This window comes from Myodes glareolus, chromosome 5 (genome assembly GCF_982192425.1).
Source record: "Myodes glareolus chromosome 5, mMyoGla1.1, whole genome shotgun sequence".
NCBI classification, from domain to species: Eukaryota; Metazoa; Chordata; class Mammalia; order Rodentia; family Cricetidae; genus Myodes; species Myodes glareolus.
Window position 1 is genome coordinate 24,657,961 of NC_142030.1, and position 24,093 is coordinate 24,682,053.

Consider the following 24,093-nt stretch of genomic DNA (forward strand, 5'->3'; position numbering starts at 1 on the left):
GTGCGGAGAACTTAGAACATCTCTCTCTTGTTGCCATAGTAACATGATAGGCAGCTGTGTATACAAAGATAGATTCTAAAGCTAGAAACCCCAATTTATCAGAAAGGTATATAATTGGAAATGAGGGGTTAAAAAGAAAAAAACATTTTATTAGCTGCCCGTCTTCCACCCTATTGGCAAATGATGTTCCCAAGGTATGGCAATACAATTTTCTGGCTCTGTGGTCCAAGCCCAATTATGCCAATATTTTCTCCCTGGAGCTATTCCTGTCGTTCAAAATGCAGCATCTCTAGCACATGGGTTTTGTTCTGCCCATGTACCCATCGCGACCATTACAGTGAGAGGGAGCACGCTCTCGGAGGTGGCTTCTGCCTGTGAGCCATGTTCTGTCTTTTCTCTTCAGGTCTCACCCAGTCCTCAAGAGCCCATGCTGACAGCCTCACCCCGCATGCTGCTCCCTTCTGCTTCCTCGAAGCCGCCAGGCCTGGGCGCAGGGACGCCCCTGTCCACTCACCACCAGATGCAGCTCCTCCAGCAGCTCCTCCAGCAGCAGCAGCAGCAGACGCAAGTGGCTGTGGCCCAGGTTCTCCTCAGCCTCCTCCCTTCTTCACAGGCTCCACTCTCATGGGCTTGACGTGCCTTCCCTAGCAAGGGGCTCAGGGCAGGTTTACAACCTAGGGAGCTCTAAGGAATTGCTCATGCTATTGGATCATTGCTTGTTGGGGGTTCTAGGAGGTGACAGGGGAGGGGGACAGGTGGGAGCTATGGTTAAAATGGAAAAACACATCGGTTCCCCCCCGTGTATCCCTCGCTCTGAGTTAGGCTTGGCTGGCTTGGCTGAATGTTGTTGGATGATGATTTGAATGTACCAAGGAAAAAGAAATACGCAGTCCCACCCTCCCTTCCCTACCTTATTTCCTCATGTTTGGGGTGGGAAGGGATGCCTTTGGAGTTAGGACAGGGGTGACAACTCTTAAAACAGCTCCAAGTACAAATCTGTGGCCAGCATCCTTGCACAGACTGCTGCTCAGGCATCCCAACCCTCTTGACCGGAACAAGTCCTCAAGCCGCCATTAGTGACCTCCTTATTCCAGACAGTATTTGATTAGGATTTCCTTATAATAGCAGTGAACTCATAGGAATTCAGGTAGATGATCTGTGCCATTTGAGAAATGGCTACCTTTTAGCATCTGGATGGAGTTTGTGCCCTGGAGTCTGGTTGAATCGTTGCTGCATTTGGGAGAGGACTGAGCTGATTGCCCTTGCTGCTTTCAGCAGGAATCCCTCCTGTTTGGTTTCCATTGGAGGTCGTTGTCATCCATACTTCCTTGGAGTTTCGTAGTTTGAGCCTTCGCTCGATGATGAGCAAGTCAGGGAATGGTGAAGACCCATGCATCTGTTCTGTGTAAAAGCTGAAGTGTGAAGCCGGAGCCAGGCAGGATCAGGCCTTATGTGGGTAGATGAAGGTAGTCAGGAGGATGGGATGGGATGGTTGGAGAGTTGTCTGTGAAAGGCTACTGTGTGCACCAGGATTCTGGATCGGACAGGCTTGACTACGTGCTGGGATTTTCTGTGTTCAATGCAGGAAATAGATTCCTCCAGGGAGAATTTACTGATCCTTCTGTGTGATCTGCTTCCTCTTCTGCTGACTTATGGATGAAGTGAATCCCCCGGCAGAGTGATACTTCCATCTGCTATGGCTCGGCCTGAAAGAGCCCTCTTGTCTTCCAGCCTTCACCGACTGTCCCTGAGGCACCAGCCTTGTGGGTCACTTTGGCTCCACATTTCAGGAGAGCCGAATCAGTGGGACGATGCTCCAAGTAGCAGACAGAGCCTTGGAGGCGGCATGGGGGTGGGAGATCTGACTGTGAAATCAAAGGCTACGCCATGCTGGTGGGAGGATTTGCAGGTGTTCCCAAATCAGTGACAGAGAAAAGGGAATGTCATTAATGACTTCTTATATTTGGAGGGGGAAAAACGTTCTTTGTCAAATGAAAGAATCCATCTCTGGCTAATGACAGCATGGCAGTCTGAGACTCTCCTCCTCGGTGTGGGGATTGACAGCAACACAAAGCCTGTGCATCTCAGCCCCAACCCATCCCGAGGCTCAGCATTTCCCCAAGTTTCCCACAGAATGTGGATCCATTCTCCGAACGATTCTCTTTCAGCATATCAATTCCAAAGTAATTATTATTTACCCAAGAGTCGGTCTGATGCATATTCATGCTGTCTTATTAGCAAAGGGCATCTGAATTTGAAGTCTCAGCTAAGTGCTAGAGAGAAATCAGTTGCAAGTGTCACATCTACACGTGGCGTTGTGGCAGTGGAAGGAAGCACTCAGCCTGCACTCAGTCAGACACGCAACTTGTCACAGGTCGGCCTTCATCAGGGCCAAACCTAAGAGTGGTTTTCTGGCATAGCAAGAATCTGTTTTAACAAAACATCCCTGCCCTGCCCTATTCTAACTGCCTGTCCCCTAGAAGGCATTGGATCTAAGGAAAGGGAACCGTGTAGTGTTCCAGATCCGTTTCATGAGCCTCTCTCTAAGTTCTAGGCGTTTCACCAGGTTGGCCAGTCCAAGCCTCTTATTTACTCAGAATCTATTGGGTGTAGCTGGCAAGTGAGCTGCTGGACCCTCGGCTCAAGCAGGAATACGACGAAAGGCTGCCGTAGGGCAGTGATGACTTTGAGTAGAGTGGTAGACTTCTGAACTTTCTGTCAAACTCGACTTAAGGTCATCTGATGGCTTCTTGAGCATAGTCCTACCTGTCCCTGCCATTGTCCTTAGTCGCTCTCTGACCACCTGCCTTCTATCTGTATCTTATATCTACTGCCAGGGACACAGTAGGGTACAACTGTACTCTCAGCTGACCCTTGTCCCCCCCCCCCCGGTCTTGCAGGTGGGTTCAGTCTTAAACCAGCCTCTTGGAGCTCTGTTCCTCTGTAGAATTTGATCAAAGGACTTTCTGTCATTGTCCCCATCTATGGGTCTAATCAGTTATGCAAGGCATGCAAGCAGGTTGACGACAGGTCATCCTGGCATCTATCATTGGCCTGCAAGGGACCGACTACAGCATCCCTGGTTCTTCTGCAGGACCGATTAGTTCCCGGGGCATGTCAATTTTCTCTGGTTCTGTCAGACAGCTGCTGGCACGCAGCAAGGTGTCTCATTGAACCACCAGTGGTCCCCGTAATTCAAGTTATAACTGTCGTCTTAGTGTTTGGGTGAGAACGTAGTTTCCCTTTCTCTGAGCTCCCAAACCCTCCTGTATTACTTCTTAGTCTAAAATCTAAGGGTAAAGCCCCAATTTCTTGTAGGTAATATGTGCTCTTAAAGTCCCTCTTTGCGTTCTTTATGTCCCCCACACCACATTTGCTCTCACACACCAATCTGATTTGGCTGTTGCCTTCGGGACCATAGTTAGTCTTTTTGATGTTGTTGTGACTTTTTCTAAGACCCCCAAGACCTCTTCCAGCCTCATCTCAATTTCTTCATTGCTGATCTTGATCAGGCCTTCCTTGGCCTTAAACACGTACGAGCAAAGATCGTATAACCAACTCCTAAGGGTTTCCAGGTCATTCTGCAGTACATAAATAGTGAATTACCCTAGTCCCTCTGAGACTCTCCCAGCCCAGCATGAGGCTCGCCTGGCTGCATTAGCTTCCGCTTTTACCTGGACCAGAAGTTCAAGGGTGTGGATGAAAAATGGAGCCACACCTTGAATCGTACCTGGGATGTAGTTGGTGCCTGCATAGCTGCATGCTGGGCCTGCCTGGCTCCAGGATTGTGGCTGATTGACAACAGTTAAGTGGGCCAGATATGTTTACAGTTTGCCAAGCCCTCGCCTAGCTCCTGGGAAAATGGTAGTGAAGCTCATTGTTGCTATTTAAAGACCTCCTCTGCCTGTTGCCACTTTTGCTTATGTAGGAACAAGTAATTTGTTATTTATGCTTTGTGATATTGTGCGTTGTGGTTAGAGAAACAGTGCTGAAAGCTGCACCCCCCCCACCCTGGCCCTCCACGTAGCGTTCGTCCTTGTGGCTTCTCCCTGTCCCCAGTCTTGCCCAAGTCCCTGACCTAATGCATGCTGAGACAGCACTGCCTGCCTCCGCTTTATCTGGGATAGGGAAGTGGGGGGTGGGGTTGCTCTGGTTATTCCCGCTGCCATTTCCATGTGCCCGCCACTCCCTAACTTCAGCCTGGCCCTGCCCCCACTTCTGATGGAGGAGCTGGAGTCCAGGCAAGTAGGCCGGAGAGTGCGGGGGTCGATGGTCTGAGGTGGTCGGGTGGGTTGAGGGTGAGTGCCAGACTTTGGGGAAGTGGTACAGGGCTGGAGGGGACAGGGTTGGTATTAGATGTGTTGTTCTGGGATTGGGATGCAGAGCTGGATGCCAACACGAAGTGTGGCTCTAAGTGCCACAGTGCTGTGTTTGTGCCTCTGGCTTAGTCGGAATGGTATAGTCCATACTCAAGATGCCAAGGCTCTGGAGAGGAGACATTCCACAGCTATCTTTTCAGAAAGGACTGTGGTCAGCTGTGTGGGGAATGTTCGATTCTTTGTAAGAAAAGCGTCTAAAGACAATTGTCCGAGACTCATGGGTGTCGGGGGTGAGGGTGGTACCTTCTACTCATGTCCTAGTTGAGAAGCAGAGCCCAAGCCAAGGGTGAAGCTAACACTCCCTCATTTAGCACGAGTTTAAAGAGCTCTAAACCGTGCTGTTCTCACTTGGCCTGGTGTGGGTGCTGCAGGCAGAGGTCTGAGCCTCATGCCTGATTCCACTCTGGATGACTGCAGAAGCAGGAGGTTCATTAGTGCTGGCTTGGGCAGTGACGGCGGCGCGTCATTTCTGTGCACGTGGAGCTTAAATACATCTGAAATGATACCGCTCTGCACTGGCAGAGGTAAAATTCTTATGCAATCTGGAACAAGAGGCACTCGCTCTCTGGGGTATTTGCTCATGGCACTTAATGTCAATGGATTTTACCAGAAGCGTAGTATTCAAGGGTCGTCTCTAGGGTATTGATGGCACTCCACCTTTGGAACTTGGACACCTGCCAGAGAAGCTTCCAACAATCCCCTAACTTCTACAAGAAGGAACCTCTTTTTTTTTCTTCTCCCTCCCAATTCTCAGATGTTGCCATGGGATCTGAGGACTTTTTTTAAGTGCCCTCCAGTGTTTGTGACTGTCTGAATGCAGAGTCAGCCATCTCAGCCCCTAGGCAGCCCTCTCCCATGATAGATGGGGCAGATGAAGCCCAAGGAAAAGTAGATTGTCTCAGGAGTCAGCAAAGACGCCAGCACCCCAGCTGCGAGTCTCATGCTTGTTTCCTAATGGTCTATTCTGTTGGGATGCTGGTACCTGAGGATGTAGCAGGTGTATAGCCTATAACAGATACTAATTAGTAGTGTGCAAAGGGCTCTGTGCTCTCTGTTTATCCACTGAAAAGCCACATTCTATATTTCTGTCTTGTATTTCTATTTGATTCCAAAGTAAGTAGAAAGTGAAAGATCTAGTAAGTAGATTGCAGAGATGGTAGGGTCCTTTCCCCGGTACTCTTATTTCATGTAAGTAACAGTACTGGCAGCTAGGGTTTTGAGCTTGCCTGTCCTATGGGGATGCAGATTGGGTTTCCCATAGCCATTTCCCTGTTTCTTAGATTCAGTAGGATTTAGAAGACCCCTGGGTGAAATTTCTCCGTGCCTCTGTTTCCCAGAAAGCTGCAGGTTTCATAGCCACCCTCCATCAGAACCCCAGGCTCCAGTGTTATTGACAATTCTTTTCCTGGTCTTGTCCCCTTGAGAATCTCTCCCGGGAATCTGAAACAGCAAAGGATCATCCTGATCAGAACAAGAGTTCTGTCCTTGGCAGTCCTTTAAATGGCCAGATTTTCTTTAGATTCATTAAGCATCATCTCCCTGGGGAGAAAGAGCCAAACCTTGAGGATCCACTAATGGGAAGTGTTGGCAAATCTCATTAGTGCCCTTGCTCAGTTCAAAGCAGAGCCAGCTGCGAGGCCAGGCCTTCTGAACGGGGCAGAGAAGGAAGCATCCGCTGCACCTGAATACAATCGTCTTAGTACTGTGTCCCGAGAAGGCAGATGCGAAGGCCTGCAGGAGCCTTGGTGAGCCTCGGCAACATGGAAATTTCTAGAAAATGCTGCTTTTCAAAAGAGGGGAGAAAGAACAATGGAGGTTTCTTTTCTTCCATCCCTCTCCCACCCCCACATCCCACCCACCCAGGTTCTTTGTCAACACCATGGTTCGTCTCCAAAAAAAACATCTTCCCTATGCACTGACTTGGTTCCAGGTGACCAAACTCATTCATTCCCTTTCTTGAGAGCTTTCTAAAATCCTCTCGATCCCCTTCCTAAGCACAAGAACCATGTGTATGTGAACCCTGGCCTTCTAACTATTTTCTTGAAGCTAGAGTCCTGGATATAATTGCCCCATCTTTCCCCACTGATATCACCTCTGTTCAAGGGTTACACACCAGGAAAGGGCCTGTAAACACCACGGGCATAGAGCCTATTGTGTGTGCCATGACTGACCCTGTACCACAAGAAGGATATGAATAGATGAAGTGTCCACTGTGAACACCAACCTTGGCTTTATATGGTTGTCAGAAGAGCACTACTATTAGTCACTCAACAAACATTTAACCCCTTCCAAGAAAGACTCGGGGATTTTATGGGTGTCCATTGAGAATAAGAAGAGAATTGAAAGATGGAGAAGCTGGTACCCAGATATGAGAAGCCAAGCTTTATTACAACCAGCTCACAAACAGCAATGGAGTTCTACTTTCTATGTCTTGTTGCACTGATTATTCAGGAAAGTAGAAGGAAAGATTATGGGTTGGGGTGGGGCGTCATATGGTGATGGTCTAGTCAATATATAAGCTTTTGTATTTTATTTTTTAATTGATTTTGAGGCAGAGTCTTGCTAGGTAGTCCTAAGTGGCCTGAAAGTTGCTATATAGACTGAACTGTCCCCAAAATTCTCCCGCTTCTGTTTCCCAGATGTTAGGATTACAACACGTACCCCACCATACCCGGCTACTTTTGTTTTTTAAAAGATATGGGTAAAGCTGGGTGTGATGCCACATACCTACAATCCTAGCACCGAGGAGGCAGAAGCACGAGAGAGTGACTGCAGGTTCGAGGCCAGCCTGGTCAATATAGTCAGCTCCATGCCAACTAGGGCCATATAGCAAGACCCTGTCTCAAAGCAATCAAATCGAAGTTAGAAAAATGTACTGTGTGGGGCCTATGTAAGTTCTCAAAATAGAAATGGAGGGCAGTTTATCTGCACGGACGCTGTGGGAAGTGAGAGTGTCTTTCCTACGTTTTGCACTGGACGTGGGGCTCAGAGTGGTGCCTGAAGTAGAGAGAGAAGACCCCAGGGCTGGTGACCTGTCTCCTCTTGGCCACTTTCCCAGCCTTACAATTCTAGGTGCCCAATTGTTCATGCCGGGCTTCTTCATCTTGAGTTGAATGTGGAAAGGGGCATCTCCAGTCCTGACCGCCCATTGTCCACTGTCAATTTGTAGTAATGCCCCTCTCTTTTTCTTTGTCCCTCCCTCTCTCTGTCTCCGGCCTCCTGCTCTCTGCAGGTTCACCTGCTGAAGGATCAGTTGGCTGCTGAGGCTGCGGCCCGGCTGGAGGCCCAGGCGCGAGTGCACCAGCTCCTGCTGCAGAACAAGGACCTGCTCCAGCACATCTCTCTGCTGGTCAAGCAAGTGCAGGAGCTGGAGCTGAAGCTCTCAGGACAGAATGCCAGTAAGCTGGGGACCCGTCTAGCCTCGCTCTTCGTAAAATAAGTTGTTTTCAGGAACCGGGGATGCTGGCTTGGAGCCTTGATGGCTCCCTTAGAGTTCAACAGAACCCAGGCTTCATTGTTACTCGTCCACACGTTTCATAAATTATAGAATTACAGGGCCAGAGTCCATGTTGGTTGCCTTCTATCCACTACCCAGACTTGACCTTGAAGGTCCCTAGGAGACACTAGTACATATCTGCCCACTCTCTCCTTATAGAAAACTTGGTCACTTTATATTCCAAGAAAGCCCATTCTTTCTCAGAGAGATTTTTCCCAATGAAAATGTACTGAGCCCATATGTTGTATCATGTTGTGAACTCTGTGGGTTCCCCCAAACTCTTGAATAGCTGGTTCTCTGCACTATGTGTCTCACGACTCTGTTGCCCAGAGAAATGTATGTCCATTTACCTGATAAGGCAGCTGAGTAACTGTGGCCGTAACTAGACTCTATGCATAGCCCCTGGTCTGAGATGCTTTGCTACCTGTATACCAGACTCCTCCAAGCTGAACTGGGAAGCAATAGGCAGTCTAGTTCCTGGCCTTTATCATAAACTTGCCTTTGAGTGGGTTCTAGGCATGCATGAAGCCTCTGTTGATGGTGTGCTGGCAAGTGCCTACCAATCAGCTATTACACAAAGAATTGTGATCGAATTCTTTAATGTGTAAGCTCCTTTATTCTTTGATAGTAAACACCATCCTGACCACTGCACAACTGAGGAGACACACTCAAGAGAGGTTTAATAAGTAGCTCAGTCACACAACTAGCAAACAGTGAGTGGAGCCTAGACTCACACTCAAGATTTCACTGCGAATCTGATGTTTTTCTAGCTCTAAAGCTACAGCTCACAGCTATCTCATAGTCCAGCCCATGGGGACTTCTCATCAGTGGTCAGAGTCAGGGCTGAGGGTCTAAAATGTGTGTAGCCCACTCTGGTGTCCAGATTCTCTTGTCAGGTTCCACTGTTATCCCATACTTGGAATGTGGATGAGTTGGTACCTTTTCCCCCATCACAAATCCGCTATGTGACATTCAGCATCCTTCCCAACTCTCTGAAAGCTGTCCCTAGCCCCACCCCACCCAGCAGCCAAGTGCATCTGATGTTTGCAAGGGTGGAAGAGAAAAAGTGCTGGGTTAAGCTGTAAAATCTCTCAGGGATGCTGCCGAGTCAGTCAAAGGACCCTTTCAGGGACTGGAGTTGTCAGAACCAAGCCTTCCCCAGCCGCAAAGGTTAATAAATGAGTTCCCCTTTGAAGCCTTGCCTAACACTGCCTCTCCTTGTCCCTTGTCTCCCTTCAGTGGGCTCCCAGGACAGCTTGCTGGAGATCACCTTCCGCTCAGGTGCCCTGCCTGTGCTCTGTGAACCCACCACCCCTAAGCCAGAAGACCTCCACTCTCCGCTGCTCGGTGCCAGCTTGGCTGACTTTGCCCATCCAGCGGGCAGCCCCTTAGGTAGGCGTGACTGTTTGGTGAAGCTGGAGTGCTTTCGTTTCCTCCCACCTGAGGATACCCGGCCGATGGCGCAGGGTGAGCCGCTCCTGGGTGGCCTGGAGCTCATCAAGTTCCGAGAGTCAGGCATCGCCTCAGAGTATGAGTCCAACACTGACGAAAGCGAGGAGCGTGACTCGTGGTCCCAGGAGGAGCTGCCACGCCTGCTCAATGTCCTACAGCGGCAAGAGTTGGGTGACAGTTTGGATGATGAGATCGCCGTGTAGGTGCAGGGCAAGGAGCTGGCGGAGGTGGCAGCATGATGCCAAGGGGGTCAAGTCTGCCTGTTCCGTGGCAGGGGATGCCCAGGGAAGGCGTGAGAATAACACCCAGGGCAGAAAGAGTAGGGCTTCAGAAGAAGGTCAGGATTTTGCTTTGGAAGGTAAATCGGGGAAGAAATTGGATTCCCAGAGACAGGAATCAGCGCCTGCATAATGCTAGCGACTGAAGGGGTGGAAGCAGGGCTTCCCAGAACCTAGGGCCTTGGGACAAGGTCCGTCTTCAGAACCATAGTTCCGGAAGGCCTGCTGCTACCGCTATTACTATAGTCAGGTTCTACTCAATCTATCCGGTGACGCTCACACTCTCCTGTCTCTGTGGTGCAGACCAGAAAGGGAAGCCATTGGTACCTTCTCAGGTACTTTGTTTTTGGATATCAGGATGCTACAAGTTGCCTAACCTTCCCTTGAGCTATAGGAGGATTCCCTCCCAGGCCCTGGCTGAGACCTTAGAGGCTGGATGCCCTGGGCTCCTGAGAAAGTGAGGTTACGCCTGAGTCTGAAGTTGAGGGGAGTCACAAGTCAGAAAGGCTAACTAGGAGTTTTCTCTAGCTGGGTGTTGGCTGTTGCCTCTGAGGAAGCTGGGCGTTTTAAGACAGTTCAGGACCCTGCTGGGAGAGTCCAGGGGTAGAATAGCTCATTGCTGCTGCAGCTCACTTAGGTCTGATTCTTCAGTTTGGAAACCCTGCCCCAACCCATTTCCTGCTTACAGCCCAGCTCATATCCATAAGGCCAAGAACTACCCTAACACCCCTTTGTGACAGTGCTACGCCTTTGTGCAAGTCTCCGAGCCCAGATTCCTCTTGCCTTACCTCAGTACCTGTCCCCTCCACTGGGCTGTACTGGTCAGTATTTACTGCGGCGGGGGCGGGGGGGGGGGGAGAAAAAGAAAAGAAACGGATGCAAGCTGATGGCTGAGATTATCTGCCCTTCAGAATCACTGCCACTTCGATCAGGGACCACAGACATGGCACCCCAGCCCATCTGTCTGCCAGTGCGTGCCTTGGGCACAGGTGTTAGAAGTGCAGCTTTAATCTCTCACCACCTAGGCCCTGCCTAGGGATCTCCACTCAGTAATGGGCTGGTTGTGCTCGTGAGAAATCCCCCCCCCTCCATAAGACCCTAACTGATTCATAGATTTTTTCCAACTCCTGAAAAGATAGCTGAGACATGTTCAAAGTCATATGATTGGCAGCGGGGGGTGGGGGTAGAGGTGGAAGAGTAAGGTTGGGTGGGGGGGGGGTCGTTCATTTTCATCCTGGACAAGCGTAGGCTGAACTGCAGTGTTATCAGACCAACAGTTAATAAGAATGGAGTTGCCCAAATGGAGTTCTTCAGCCCCAGCTTTGCTTTGAAAAGTATCTGAATGCAAGCATGGCCCTTTCTTACAGCTACAGTGGCGTTTCTTTTAATTAAACAGTCAAGTTAAAGGAAATTAGCATAGCTTTACATTATTACTCCCGAGTGTATCAGGGTGTGTGTGTGTGTGTGTGTGTGTGTGTGTGTGTGTAAGAGAAGCAAGGTCATGCTTTTGAATTTGAGACGTGACTAGAAAGAACTCCAGAGTGTTGGGATGAACAATAGCATTGTTTCCTTTTCCCACCCTACATTTAGTTGAAGAGGTAAAATTCTGTTGATTTTCTAATTAACCATTGGAAGGAGGTACAGAAGGAAGAAAGAATTTGAGATGTGAGGTTCACAAAACCGAAGGAGTAGCTGGCAGGAATCAAGTTTGGCTGAGCCTGTCTAACTTACTCAATCCCAACCCAGGATTCCTTTAGTCTAGGACCTTTGGATCCAAGCTTTTGTGGAGCTGAGAGAGTGGGAGGATGTTCTGTTTCCTCATGGGCTACCCTGTGAGCGGGGGCTAAGGATAAAATCAGGGACAAATGGAGGTGAATGGACTGTGTGTGGATAGGGCTAGAGGAGAGTGAAGAAGTGTGAGAGGAGATGATGGTTTTTTTAAAAGCTTGGGAGAGGAAGAAATAGAAGAATTGGAGAGACTGTGAATGGATGGATGCTGACTTGAGACTCATGGAAGACTTTTGCCATTGGTTTCCGCCTTCTTTGACCCTTCCCTTTCCTTGATTATGACCTTCTCTGGAGAACTCATTCATGTGCTGGTATCCTCCCTCATAAGACCTAACCCTGTACACACTTGATATGTGGAAATGGGACACAAAGAGCGGATCTAGTGATCCTGTGGAGTCACCAGCCACCAACCCTCCATTTAGGCCAATGGACAGGACAGGCAATGTTGCAGACCTGATCTCCCAGCAGCATCCTCCGCCTTCCTTGCTTCTTGCTCTGCTAACTCAACTCTGCCTTTCTCCTTCCTTCTACTCTGCCCGCACTCTGTATGGAGGACACACGGACACCAGGGGTTCCTTATTGAAGCCTGCCCCAGGTGTCAGGGGCATACAAGGCTTTGCAGCTGCAGAGGCAGAACCGAATTTCTCTGCACAGGATGGACTGCCTATGGGAACGGAAAACTATATTCCTTATATTCCTGCTTATATTGATGCTGTCTGTAAAAACCTTTCTGAGCCTCGTTCCTCTCAGCTGACCTTGTTTATGAGTTGTATTTATTTAGACTCTGCTTGACTGCTTTCCCATTCCCTCATTCATCCCTGCTAGCCCTCTGCTTCCTGAAACTGTTGTGTGTCATTAACTGTTGGATCAGCTCTCTGGGAAACGATTCTGTTGATGTAAGTGCACTTACTCCCTGGATGTTGTCACTAGTTAGTGGCTTTTGCTAAATAAACCTTTCTTATTTCTAAAAGCTTTTCCGTTGTCTCTACTTGCTTCTTCTATTTAACCTGCTTCTTCTGTCCCCTTCCCTTGCACCCACTTCCTAAGCTAGGTGTCATCAGCTCTGGGACACGATATAGAAAGAATCCATATTTCCTGGAGGGGAGGAGCCAGATGGGTCCTTGGTTGCAGGGATTATGAGCCAGCCCTACTGGGTTAGACAGTCTGCTGCTGTTAACTGGAAACAATTTTGCTTCCTTGGGAGACATTTGACAGTGTCTCAATGCTTTATCATTGCTCATACCTATGGGATGTATGGTTTTGGCATATAGAGGGTGGAAATCAGAGATCCTACCATACATAGGACAGCCTTGACAAAGAATTATCTAGTCCAAGGCCATTAAAACAGAGATTTTAATCCCCCAGCCTCCACCCAGTTTTTCAGACTCTTATGACCCCAAGTCTTTTCAGACTCCAGATACCATTAGAGTATGAGGGTAGTGGTAGTGAATTTATTAAAACACTATGTCATTGTTTCTCCTGTATCTAAGATCGGGACTATGCAATTTTACTGACTCCCGAACTCTGAGATTGCTATTTGGTAGTTGCCCCAAAGTGCCCATTCCAACCAAGTGCCATGCAGAGAACAAAACAAGTTCCTCCTCTTGTCTTCCCAGAAGTATTGCAGCGACAAGGATTCACTGGTAAATCCTGGCATGTGGGAGTATGGGCCTCACGGTACAGCCTTTACTTTTCTGACTTCCAAACACTGGGACTTTTGGCTTTGTTGAAGGCAGGCAGCTGTTAAGTCTGGTGCTTGTCAGGCCCTGGCCAGAGGCAAGACCGGGAAGGCCATTAACCAGGTTTATGTGCCCTCTAGTCTCCTCTGACAGTGAAATGAACTGGGCTGTTTCCTCACCTGTATACTGGGATGGTGCCTGCCATATGCAGCTTTCATGAGAGCATATGAGATCACATTATAAAGACCTCAGCAGAGGTAGCTAACACCCCTCCAGGGGACAGTACAGCATCTTAGTGCGCTTCCTCCTTCCCACACCTGTGCTGGTAGGTACAGGAACTGCTGGGCACCTTTTCCTATATTCTAAAACTACATGGGGCTTGGTCCTAGGTTATGGAGTTATGATGCCTCTTGGTATATTAAATGCAAAATGTTCAAGGCACCTTCCTGTCCCTGAGTAGTAATGAGCGCAGGGTGTGGTCCCTTCTCTAGCCCTGATGGCCGGTCTTCCTCTTGGCTGTTTGGGTCCTGTAATGCAGAGGTCCCATGGCAAGTAACATGAAGTTGGCAGCAGATTAGGATTCATTTCCCCAGGCAGTGGTGAACCCAAGAGGCCTCTCCTGTGTATGCGTCTCACTGTACCTGCTAAGGAGCCCTATCAAAGGGACATGCCACATATGTACAACCACACATGTTAAGATGCCACCCTCCAGCACTTGGTGGCTTTTCCAGTTAAGAAACACAGCGTGGGTGCTAGAAAGGCTCACCAGCTACATATATCCCTTGGGGGATGGTATCCAAGGAGTGATGTCAGGGTTGCCTAGAGACCACCTGGCTTCTGAGTGGCCAGGCTGTGGCCTGAAAATCCCAGCTCTTGAGCCTGACAGTCAAGACTCTGTACTCTTGCTGAGAAGGGAGGGCACAGAGAAAACCGTGAAAAGCAGGGCTTGATGAAGGGTCAGGGTTGCCCTTACAGTGTGTTATGTGATGGGGGTTTGAGCACAGCATTTCTCATGCTGGGGAAACATAAGAATCATGCATGCTATTTTGACCACACAATGATAAACAGAAGCTGCTCTGCTAAACCATAAAGTCAGGCTCCAGGAAGGGTCTTCGTGTATCATGGGAGAAACAAAGGAGGGACCTACACACACTGACCCACTCCTCAGGGAGACAAGGACTAAAACAATACCCAGTCCCCAAAAGGAAATGCCCAGTCTTCTTTCTGTTTCAGATTGGCAGAGAGGGTGGCCCTGAAATGGAGGCAGGACTGTCCACCTGTTACATTGTACGGGGACCGAATATAGTGTTACCACATGGTTGCTTACCTATTTTGACATGACTGAAAACAGCCATGGAAATATATCCCCTGGGATAAGCATAATTCTGTCTGCTTTAGCAAGAGGTACTCACTCTGAGTCGTAGTCATGGGATATGAGGTGGAGATAGCCCATACTCCTTGTCTCTTTCCTGACTTATGCTCGGAGTCCTGTGGTCCTCTCCAGAGGTATAAGTCCCTCAAAAGGTTAATATCTAAGACACCTTTCAAACTACAGGAATTCTTTCTCTGCCCTTTGTCCTCAGTGTGGGCAAGGACTGGTCCTATAGACCAGCACCCTGGAGCAATGGTTTCTTTCCATCTGAATTGCTTCAGAGTCATCATGGAGGCTGGTTATGGCACAGCTGGTCAGAATCTTTCCCTGGAGTTTCTGACCAAGTAGGTCTGAGTGGGATTTAAGAATTGTTTCACTTACTGATTTCCAAAGGAGGCCGCTACTGCGCGTCAGGGTACCTTGCTTTCATGGCGGCTTAGAGGATACTCTCAAACTTCAAGTACATATAGTGTTTATCTGGGGGTGGGGGAAACAGAGGTGGGTCTGGTGTTGTTAGGCAATCACTAATTGAAGATGATGAAGATCCTCTGGGTACCAAAAAGAGCAGATGATGGTGACCAGACTTAACCAAAGAAGATTATGACTAACTTCAATTTATTGGTACCTCTCCAGAGGCACAAGTAGGCTTCATCCCTGTTTACCTAAGGTGTCAACAGACTACTTGAAGGCCTAGCAACTACCCAAGGAAAGCCTATCTCCTGACCGGGCCTTCTGCTCCTTGCCGCAGAGAGTTTTGAGCTTGCGGTAGTACACCTTGCAGCTGAAACCCTCCTTGAAGCCCCCCTTGATGTGGCTCTTGAGGGAGTGCAAAGTAGGGTACATGCGGCAGCAGGCCGCACACTTGTAGCCATTCTGTTGGGCCGGGTGCCACTTGGAAGCCATTAGGATATCCTGGGACGTAATAGACTCCAACCCATGCTTGGATTTCCTGTTGACCTCCCTAGGGAATGTGTTCTCTTGGGAGGAGGAAGATGAGCAGACACTGTCAGTCCCATCCTCAATAAGGCAGTTGTCCCCTCTGCCGTCTTCCCAGTCCACCTCTGGGAACCCATAGGCCTCCAGGTGGCTCTCTTTGTCTGTGCATACGAAGTAGCTGTAAGGGGAAAACCAGGGCCGGTAGATGGTGCAGTTTCGCCTCAGCTGCTCCCCATTCTGGCTGTCCCTCAAGTCTGCAAAGAAAAGGGCAGGGTCTGAGTTTGGTGCTGAGGGAAGACTGAAATGTCTGGAGGCACTCAGGGGAAGCAGACAGACAGGCAGCCCCGACCTCAGGAGACCTGTGCTCCACCTTGGTGATGGCTGAGAGACCTCAGGTGGTGAGGGGGTGGGAAGAACAGCCCAAGACATCCATTCCTGCTGCATTCTTTTCCCACTGGGGAAAATAGCCACTGGCTGTCTGGGCTGGAGACAGAGCCTGCCCTGTGTAGAGACCTCTTGACTTCTGACCTCTAAGGATAGGCAAGGACAGGTAGACAGACCTCCGACATCTTAGAATCTTTCTGCCACCAATGATTTGCCACCAACTTGTCCGGTCTCGGTACCCATTCTAATCCTTCCATAGACTGCTCAGACAGAAACTGGCTCTCCACATGAGCTTGGCAGAGAGGACTGGGGAGGTCAGAAGCCTTCATGGACCTATGGGCCTCTTCTAAAGGAGGTGTGGGGGCGGGGGGGGGGGGGAGAGAGCACATGGTGAGTGGACTTGCAGACACCCTTCCCTTTGGGGTTCGGCTCCTGTCACTTTGTAGCTTCCCACATGGCCCTGTCCTGAATTGGATAAGGCCTCATCTGGAGAGACCACACACCCCATGCCAGAGAGCATTGCTTTGATACTGCGGGGGCAGGGCCTGAGCTGGGCTAGACGCCTCAGCAGGTACCTCTGTCTTTGCAATGTCTGGGTTACAGAAGAAACAGTGGTGAACTGAGCAAAATTGACAGTCCTCTTTAGGGGAACTTCCAATATATACTTTAGAGGCTCACCTTCTGTGTGCTTGAGGATTTGAAAACTAATGCAAAACAGTGACCTCTGAACTCAAACAAGCTGGCCTGTTCTAGGTGGTATCCCAGGAAGTCATAGATGGGGAAGTTTCTTCAGACCTAAGAAACATACTTTGGAAACCAGAATATAAGTTTTGGCCAGGCCGGCAACATCATGTCTAGCATGATTAAAGCCTTGGTTTCAAACTTTATTACTGGACTTGTCTCAGATGACACGTTTTCTCCTTGGTCCACACCTCACCTAATGTTCCTGCTTATCACATGTAGCCTAACTGCCAAGTGCGCATGAAGCTCTTGGTTTGACCTCCACTAGGTAGGTCTGGGAGAAAGTGGCTCTGCCTTGAACACGTGGCAGTGGCTGAGCTTTGAGGAGACGGATTTTAAACTATTCTCTGTGGAGGCAAGTGGATGTTTAAGAGAACTCCCACAGCAGTACAGCTCAATTCCAGCAAGCATGGGAATCTTGCTAGAATCCCTAGAGAATCTTGTTCTGAATCACTGCACCTGGGATGGAGACCTGGGAAGCTGCCTTTCTCGGCTTCCAAGATACTCACACTGAAGAGCCAGGATCACACTTCGGTTGACAAGTTCTCATGCGTCTCCCTTTGTTTCTCCCTGCGCTCATCAGTTAGCCTACTATTTGCCACTAATGTTTTTTTCTCCAATTTAAGACCAAGTTAATGGGAGGGCCTGCCCTCTATATAGACAGATCACCCACTTGAGATTTTGTATAGAAGCTACCTCTAAGGGAAAGAAATATGACCACAAATGCTTTTGCCCTCTGTCCCTTGCCAGAGATTATGAATCAACAAGATTTACCAGGAATGCAGTCTTTTGAAAACTTATATTCTCCCCTGACATTACTTGGCTTTCTCAACCAATCATGATCCTATAGCATGACCTGACAGGATCATGTTTTTCAAACAAAACTCCAATGAGTTTAGTGAAGGGAATTCCACATCTTTATGGTCCTAGGGACTTGAGCATTTACCTGGCAAGCTGGTAGCAAGTGAGGACATGATATCAGGAAAAGTGCTCAGGGCAGAGGAAGAGATTCGCGGTCTAGAGATGCTGAGAAGTGAGAAACTCTCCATGTTCTGACCACCACGAGGTATGGCGGCCACACAGATGCTCCCCAGAAGCTAGTCAGATTGTCTAGGCAGTAAACATTCTGAAAGAAGCTGACATCACAAGGTCCCATGATTCCATTACGAGTTTAAAAGATAGATGTAGTGTTCTTGGATGCAAGACTTTGACCTTTTAAAAACTTAGCTATTTTTTTTTGTTTTCTTGTTTCTTTTTAACTTAAAATTTTTAATCGTTATACACAGGATTAGCTATCATTATAGAATTTTTTGAACAAAGTTGTATTTTAGTAGATTCTCCTCCCTTCTCCACCCCCTCTAACCACCCAACCTCCACAGCCTTCCCAACACCCTTCTGTTTTCACATACATGTGTCCATTTGTCCTCTCCACTTTCCTTAGCATCTCTTTTATTATTTCTGGGTCTCTTTTTCTAGTATTTTTTTTTGGTTCTTAACCACCCTGACACCCATCTATAAACATCACAAACTAGAATCTGCACCTAAAAAACGATGTCCAGTTTTTAATCTTTCTGAGTTGCGTCGCCTTGTTTAATATTATAATTTCCACGGGTGCTAGACTAATAAAACAGGGGACCTGGACATAAACTGGCAAAACTGTAGCCACCTAATTTTTGACAAAGGTGTCAAAAGCGTGCAATGGGGAAAAGACAAATGGTTCTAGCGAAACTGCATCTGTCTGCGAAGGAATACAGTCAGACCTCCTTCCTCCCGTGCAAAGGTGACTTCAGAGTAGATCAGAGACAATTACAACCCAGAAACGCTGTGATTGCTAGAGGAAACATAAATACACTTCAAGATTATAGCTATCATCGAGAGCTTTCTAAGCAGAACTCCAGTGACTCAGGAAATAGCCCCAGGATGGAACTGCATGAAATTAAAAAGTCACTGCTTTGCAAAAGAAACTCTCGATGGAGTGAACAGGTATCCACAGATGGAAGAAAGTCTCTGGCACCCATACTTCAGATGGGGGCTATTGGCCGGAATCTAGCTATCTGTCTTTCGTCCTTTCCTTTGCTTTCCTTTGCTTTCCTTTGCTTTCCTTTGCTTTCCTTTGCTTTCCTTTCCTTTCCTTTCCTTTCCTTTCCTTCCTTTCCTTTCCTTTCCTTCTTTCCTTTCCTTTCCTTTCCCTTTCTTTCCTTCTTTCTTTCTTTCTTTTTTCCTTCCTTCATTCCTTCTCTTCCTTTCCTTCTTTTTCTCTTTCTTTCCTTCCTTCCTTCCTTCTCTTCCTTTCTTTTTCTATCTGTCTTCATTGTTGTTGTTGTTCTGTTTTTTGTTTGTTTTTGTCATTCCTCAGTGGCCCATCTTGGCTGAGAGTGCCCAGCCAGAAGAAAGACTATTGTAGAGCCGTGACAGTGGTGTCATTTGCCCCCTATTTTCTTTATGCGTGTCCCCGTTTCGGTGTTAACCTCCCCACGTGTTTCCACGTCTGGGACTCTCCGTCCTCAGGGAGTGACCACCTTGCTTTCCTTCTTTTTTGTTTTCCTAGCCTCTATCTCTACTCAGTGTTTTTGTTGTCTTGTTCTATTGGTTGTATTGTTTAGAACATGCTTTTTGATACACATTTGGGAAATAATTTTAATTTCTAAAATTTGCAAAACTTAAAATTAGTACAAAAACATCCATATGCTGTGTAGGTAGATTTTCCTGTTTTAACATTTTATCCCATTTGTGTTCAGTTCCCCTACCTGCCATAATTTGTGTGTATACACGTGTGTGTGCGCGTGTGTGTGTGTGTGCATGCGGGAGTGTATGCATGTGTGTGTGTTCGTGATTGGGGATGAAATCCAACGCTTTCTATATGCTGAGTAAGCAGTCTACCACTGAACAACATTCCCAGTCCTTAATATGTTTTGTTTATTTCTTTTCTGAACTATTTTGAGGTAAGTTATGCTATATATTTTTATTCCTAAACACTTCGACCTGTATTTCCTAAGGTTAGGAACCAGATATTGTTTCTAACTGCTGCTGCTCTTTTAGGCAAGTGGCTTCCTCCATCCTACTCCCCTCGTTGTAAGGCGGTGTGCTGATGAGACTGTGGACTCTAGGACCGCTTTGTCTCTCTCTGCCTTCCTTTCCTGTATAACAGCTTGGCGCCTTAGTAGGACGTAGAATAAGAGTAAAAGATAATTGTGACCCTTGGAAGAGAAGATTCAGGTGCCCCATTCTGGATCATCGAGGTCCATCAATTTAGATACACAGAATTGCTTTGGGTGTAAATGGCAATGTTTACACACTGACCACAAAAGAAAATCCCATCCTAAATTCCCAACTATGACCGTCTGTAGAAGCTGTCTGAGCATTTATTCCCAGCTACCTGAACATCTGAAGGAATGAGGGAACCTAATTTTCCTCCTGTCCCTCCCCATGGTTGGCTTAGACTGCTGGAATGTCGACAGTGTAAACCAAACTTTAATATTTTGGTGGCTCTGAAGTTGTTGACCATGTCATCTGGGTCACCATGGGGTCAGGTTACATGGTTTTGAATCCCCTTTTCCATCACAAAAGCCTCTGCCACTTGGCTTTTCTGCACTGTTTCTTCAGACTGAGTGAGAGTGTATGGATGGATGTCTTCCTGGCTACAATGTAGCAGTTTACATGTGAAAGGCGCATAGATGTGAGTTATATGCACAGGGTTCAAGTGACTTGGGAGTGTTTTTATTACAAACTAGGTACATAGAATTCTTGTAAAGGGGGCCCAATACGTCGGGAGGGAAGTTGGGAAGGCTGTAGTAGTGTCTTTGTTGTTTTGAAAACACGACCCTGTTTTGATTTAGCGACCAGAGAGTCTGTGGGAACTAGGACTTTCCATGGTTTGCTAAAAAGGTTTGTGGCATGGTCTTGTTCCTGTGTTGTTGCTGATGGCTCAAACAGGAGATACCTCTCTCACAGTGGTTGGTCACTACATAAATGTGTCTTTCTCTCATTTGTTCCCCACCTGCCTTTCGAGCCCTTTTCTCGGACAGGTAAGATCCCCTCTTCCTTGTGGATGATGTATTGCTTGACTATGTGCATGTAATGGGGTGTGACTGGGGGGGGCCTCCCCCGCTGGATCCAGTCATCTGCCATCCATGTTATTGTTCTCAGTCACCAAGACTGGGGCTGAAGGGATAGAGTGTGAGAGGGCCATTAGCTGGCTGTGGGGACGACAGAAGCCAGCTAGACAGAGAAGACAATGTTCCCAAGCCTGCACTCACAAGCGCCTGGAGCCGCTGCCACAGAGGGGCTTGAGTGCTTTCTGAGACTCTTCCCAAGTCTGGAGACAGCCTGAGCGACCGCTTCTATTATCAGCCCGTCATTGAGATGCAGGTTTCTTTTTTCATAATTTACATAAAAGGCAAATTCAATTAAACTAATTTATTAAATGCTTGTTGTTATGCAAGACCTTGTGGATAATGAAAGCACTCTAAGATCCTATAGCCCCTTTCAAGGGCATTTCCATTCGAGGAAAATTGAGGTAATGATAAAGAAATCATATAATAAATTCACTTTAAATAGCTGAGGAGTTTAGAATCTTTCACAGAGAAGTACAGAAAATCCAGATGGGGCATCATCTAAGTTGTTTGTTAAGGGTGTGCTTCAAAAGTATTACAAATCACACTGATGGGCAGTTTTAGGGTTTCCACCTTAAAAACTGGGTGTGTTTGCTCTAACAATATATAGAAACCACCAGAGAAATAGGAGGTCCGGGAGACAGTGGAGAACTTGCTGTTCCTATTACAACACCTATAGAACATTGCATACAATTCCTTTCTGTGCTCTGCACTTTCTGGATGGGGGCGGGGGAGAGGGATAGTGAAATTAGCTTCCAAATAACCTTGGCCAGCTTGTGGAGTGCCCGGGTAAATAAAATGAAAGGATTTAAGTCATGATAGGCAAATTAGGTCAAAGTGTATGACATGACAAGATACACTCTTAAGAAAATGGTCAGGAGCAGCTGTGGGGTAGGCTGAGAGCTGGGCCAGTGTACTGGGGGCACATCTGGAGTCCAAACAGCTGGGGACTTGTCTCAAATACCACCACACAGTAATTCCATCCTAGGAGCCCTGAGGAGCTGCCAGCCCATATTCCATGAGAAAATGTGTCCATGGTCAAGGCTACTCAGAGGTAAAGACCATGGAAGTCAACCATGGGTGAGAACTCCTCTCTTCTTCCCATGGCATTCTCCCTGCCACCCAGGGACCCTTCAAATACAAGTTATCTAGGTGACTGATCCAACTGGGGGGTCTGTCAACTCAAATCACAGAAAACAAAACATTCCCCCTGGTCTGAAACTCAGCAATTCAGGACAAATGAGACAGAACGTGAAGGCGTAGCCTCAGGCAATCTTAGGAAAGGCTTACTGAGATCGACCCTTAGCAGAATTATTGATAGTGACAGTCCAGGGACCACATGCAACCTCTCTTTGTCCAGTTAGACAATAAAGCTATAACAATAGTCATGGACAACTGAGGCTCCAAGTCTGACTCCTTTAATGACCTAGATGAATTTTCAGAGAGGATATGGATGCCTAGGTGTTAGCGTGTCCTGGGTTACTATTGCTGTGATGAAATACCGTGACCAAAGGCAAGTTGGGAAGGAAACGGTTTATTTAGCTTACACTTTCACATCCATAGACCATCACTGAAGGAAGTCAGAACAGGAGCCCAAACAGGGCAGGAACCTGGAAGCAGGAGCTGATACAGAGGCCGTGGAGGGATGCTGCTGGCTATGTTGCTCCCTGTGGCTTGCGACGCCTGCTTTTCCTAGAGAGCCCAGGACCACCAGCTCAGGGATGGCACCACCCACAATGGACTGGGCCCTCCTCCATCAGTCACTAATTAAGAAAGCGCTCTACAGGCTTGCTGAAGGTGTTGCCTTACGGAGATATTTTCTTAGTTGAGGCTCTCTCCTCTCTGATGGCTCTAGCCTCTGTTGAATTGACATAATATACAGCACCCAGTGTGAGAGCAGCATAGCAGAGAGCCTGGAGCTCTAACTGTCTCAACAACAGACCTCAGGGCTGCCGCCCTCTGACCCTTCCTCATGCTCCACTGGCCAAGTGGATTGGGGCAGTTCATTTGAGATACTCACTAGATACCTGCTGTGTACCAGGCCCACACTTGGTGTTGAGGATATAAATGCAAAGATACATAATGTGTGGCCTCAGCCTTGGGAATGTTTACCACCCAGTAAACTAACCCTCACGCCAACTGTTCAAGCCATTCAGAGGTCCCAAGAGGAACATCTCCCATAGCCATTCCATGACCCAAGTAGAGGACAGAGCCCAAGACTCTGGCTTAGAAGGCCTGAGTTCTGATCCCAGCCGATCAATAGGTAGTATCATGATGTTGGGCCGCCGTTACTACTCTGAGCCTCTCCCTAGTCTAATGAACTTCTTTAGTTGGTTTTCATGGGGACATTGGTCCTTCACTGAAAGCAAGGCCCTGATTGGCTGCCTGGACTCTGTGTCTACAAGTTTACCTACTCTCCCAAGTTCCACTTCAGGAGACCTTAGTTGCTGCTGGCCCGTTTTCCATGGGGAGAATGTGTCACACATGTGTCTTTCAGTACGCAGCTCCCGACACAGAACCTGCGCCCAGTGTCTGAGAAGAGAGTGTAGCAAGTTCTCGCCCCAGTGCAAACCAGTTGCCTTTCATGTCTCATCTTCATTCTCTCTCTGCTTCAAAGGGTCTGGCGACCCCAAGGCCAAAGAGGTCAAACCATGAGTCAAGGAAGCTGGTTTCAAGGAATATGCTTGACTCTTTATGACTGGAGTCAGTTACTGATTGACCAGGGTGGGGAACAACTGGAATTTTTGGTCTCATGTCCTATCACAAGAAACTACCCTGGAAAGTTTAAAGGCATCTTTATGAGAAACTTCCAAACTTCTGTGAGTTGATAAGCGTTGCGTGTATTATAAAAGAAGGAAAGCCGAGTAACAAAGATGAGAGTCCCACTCCCCTCCGCTTACATGTCTCTCTTTTTCTTTGTTCATAGTTGACCACAGCATGTTTGAGAATCTGAACACAGCTCTCACTCCAAAGCTTCAGTCCAGCCGTTCCTTCCCGCACCTGTCCAGATCTGTGGCCCCAAACTCCATCACCCCTGGCTCTGCAGAGCCAGGAGGACCAGGACTGAGGGTGGGCAGCAGTCAGCACCTTAAGAACCTGGGCAAAGCCATGGGGGCCAAGGTCAATGACCTCCTGCGAAGAAAGGAGTCCTCAAGCCTGGGCAATGTGGGTGTGACGGAGATTAACAAGACCGCTGGGGCCCAGCTGGCTGGTGGGGAAGATGTGGCCTGTGGAACCTGGTTGGAGGATGAAAGGTGAGGCCTCTCAGTCTCCCATTATCCCACTTGAAGGGGTAGGAACATGGACAGAAGGAGAACAGACCCAAGGAGGGGATGAGCAATTGGCAAGGAAAATTGAGATAGACCTGTGTTCTTAAGAGCCCACTTCAGCCTCTGTAACCAGAGAAGCACTTCCTGCCTGGGTGTTATGGCCTTAGCTCTGCTTCACACTGTAACCCAGGCTAGCCTGAAGCTCAC

General features: G+C 48.0%; 2 protein-coding genes across 7 annotated transcripts in view; one reads left to right on the forward strand and one right to left on the reverse strand.

Moving 5' to 3' along the window:
* The window catches only part of C5H1orf226 (chromosome 5 C1orf226 homolog), a 297,311-nt gene that overhangs the window by 269,138 nt on the left and 4,080 nt on the right, over positions 1–24,093 (forward strand). For 4 of the 6 annotated variants that reach the window (XM_085687715.2, XM_085687716.2, XM_087906163.1 and 1 more), the window contains exons 8-11: positions 404–583; positions 7,612–7,777; positions 9,115–9,267; positions 23,544–23,871. In XM_085687715.2, coding sequence (XP_085543841.2) covers positions 404–583; positions 7,612–7,777; positions 9,115–9,267; positions 23,544–23,871 — 827 coding nt within the window. The other 2 variants (XM_085687717.2, XM_048452774.3) reach the window with 2 other exon arrangements.
* Spata46 (spermatogenesis associated 46) lies at positions 15,043–17,612 on the reverse strand. Its single transcript, XM_048452786.2, has 2 exons — positions 17,452–17,612; positions 15,043–15,634 (listed from the first exon to the last, which is right to left on the reverse strand). The coding sequence occupies exons 1-2, from the start codon at positions 17,552–17,554 to the stop codon at positions 15,135–15,137; spliced, it is 603 nt and encodes a 200-aa protein (XP_048308743.1). The 5' UTR covers positions 17,555–17,612; the 3' UTR covers positions 15,043–15,134.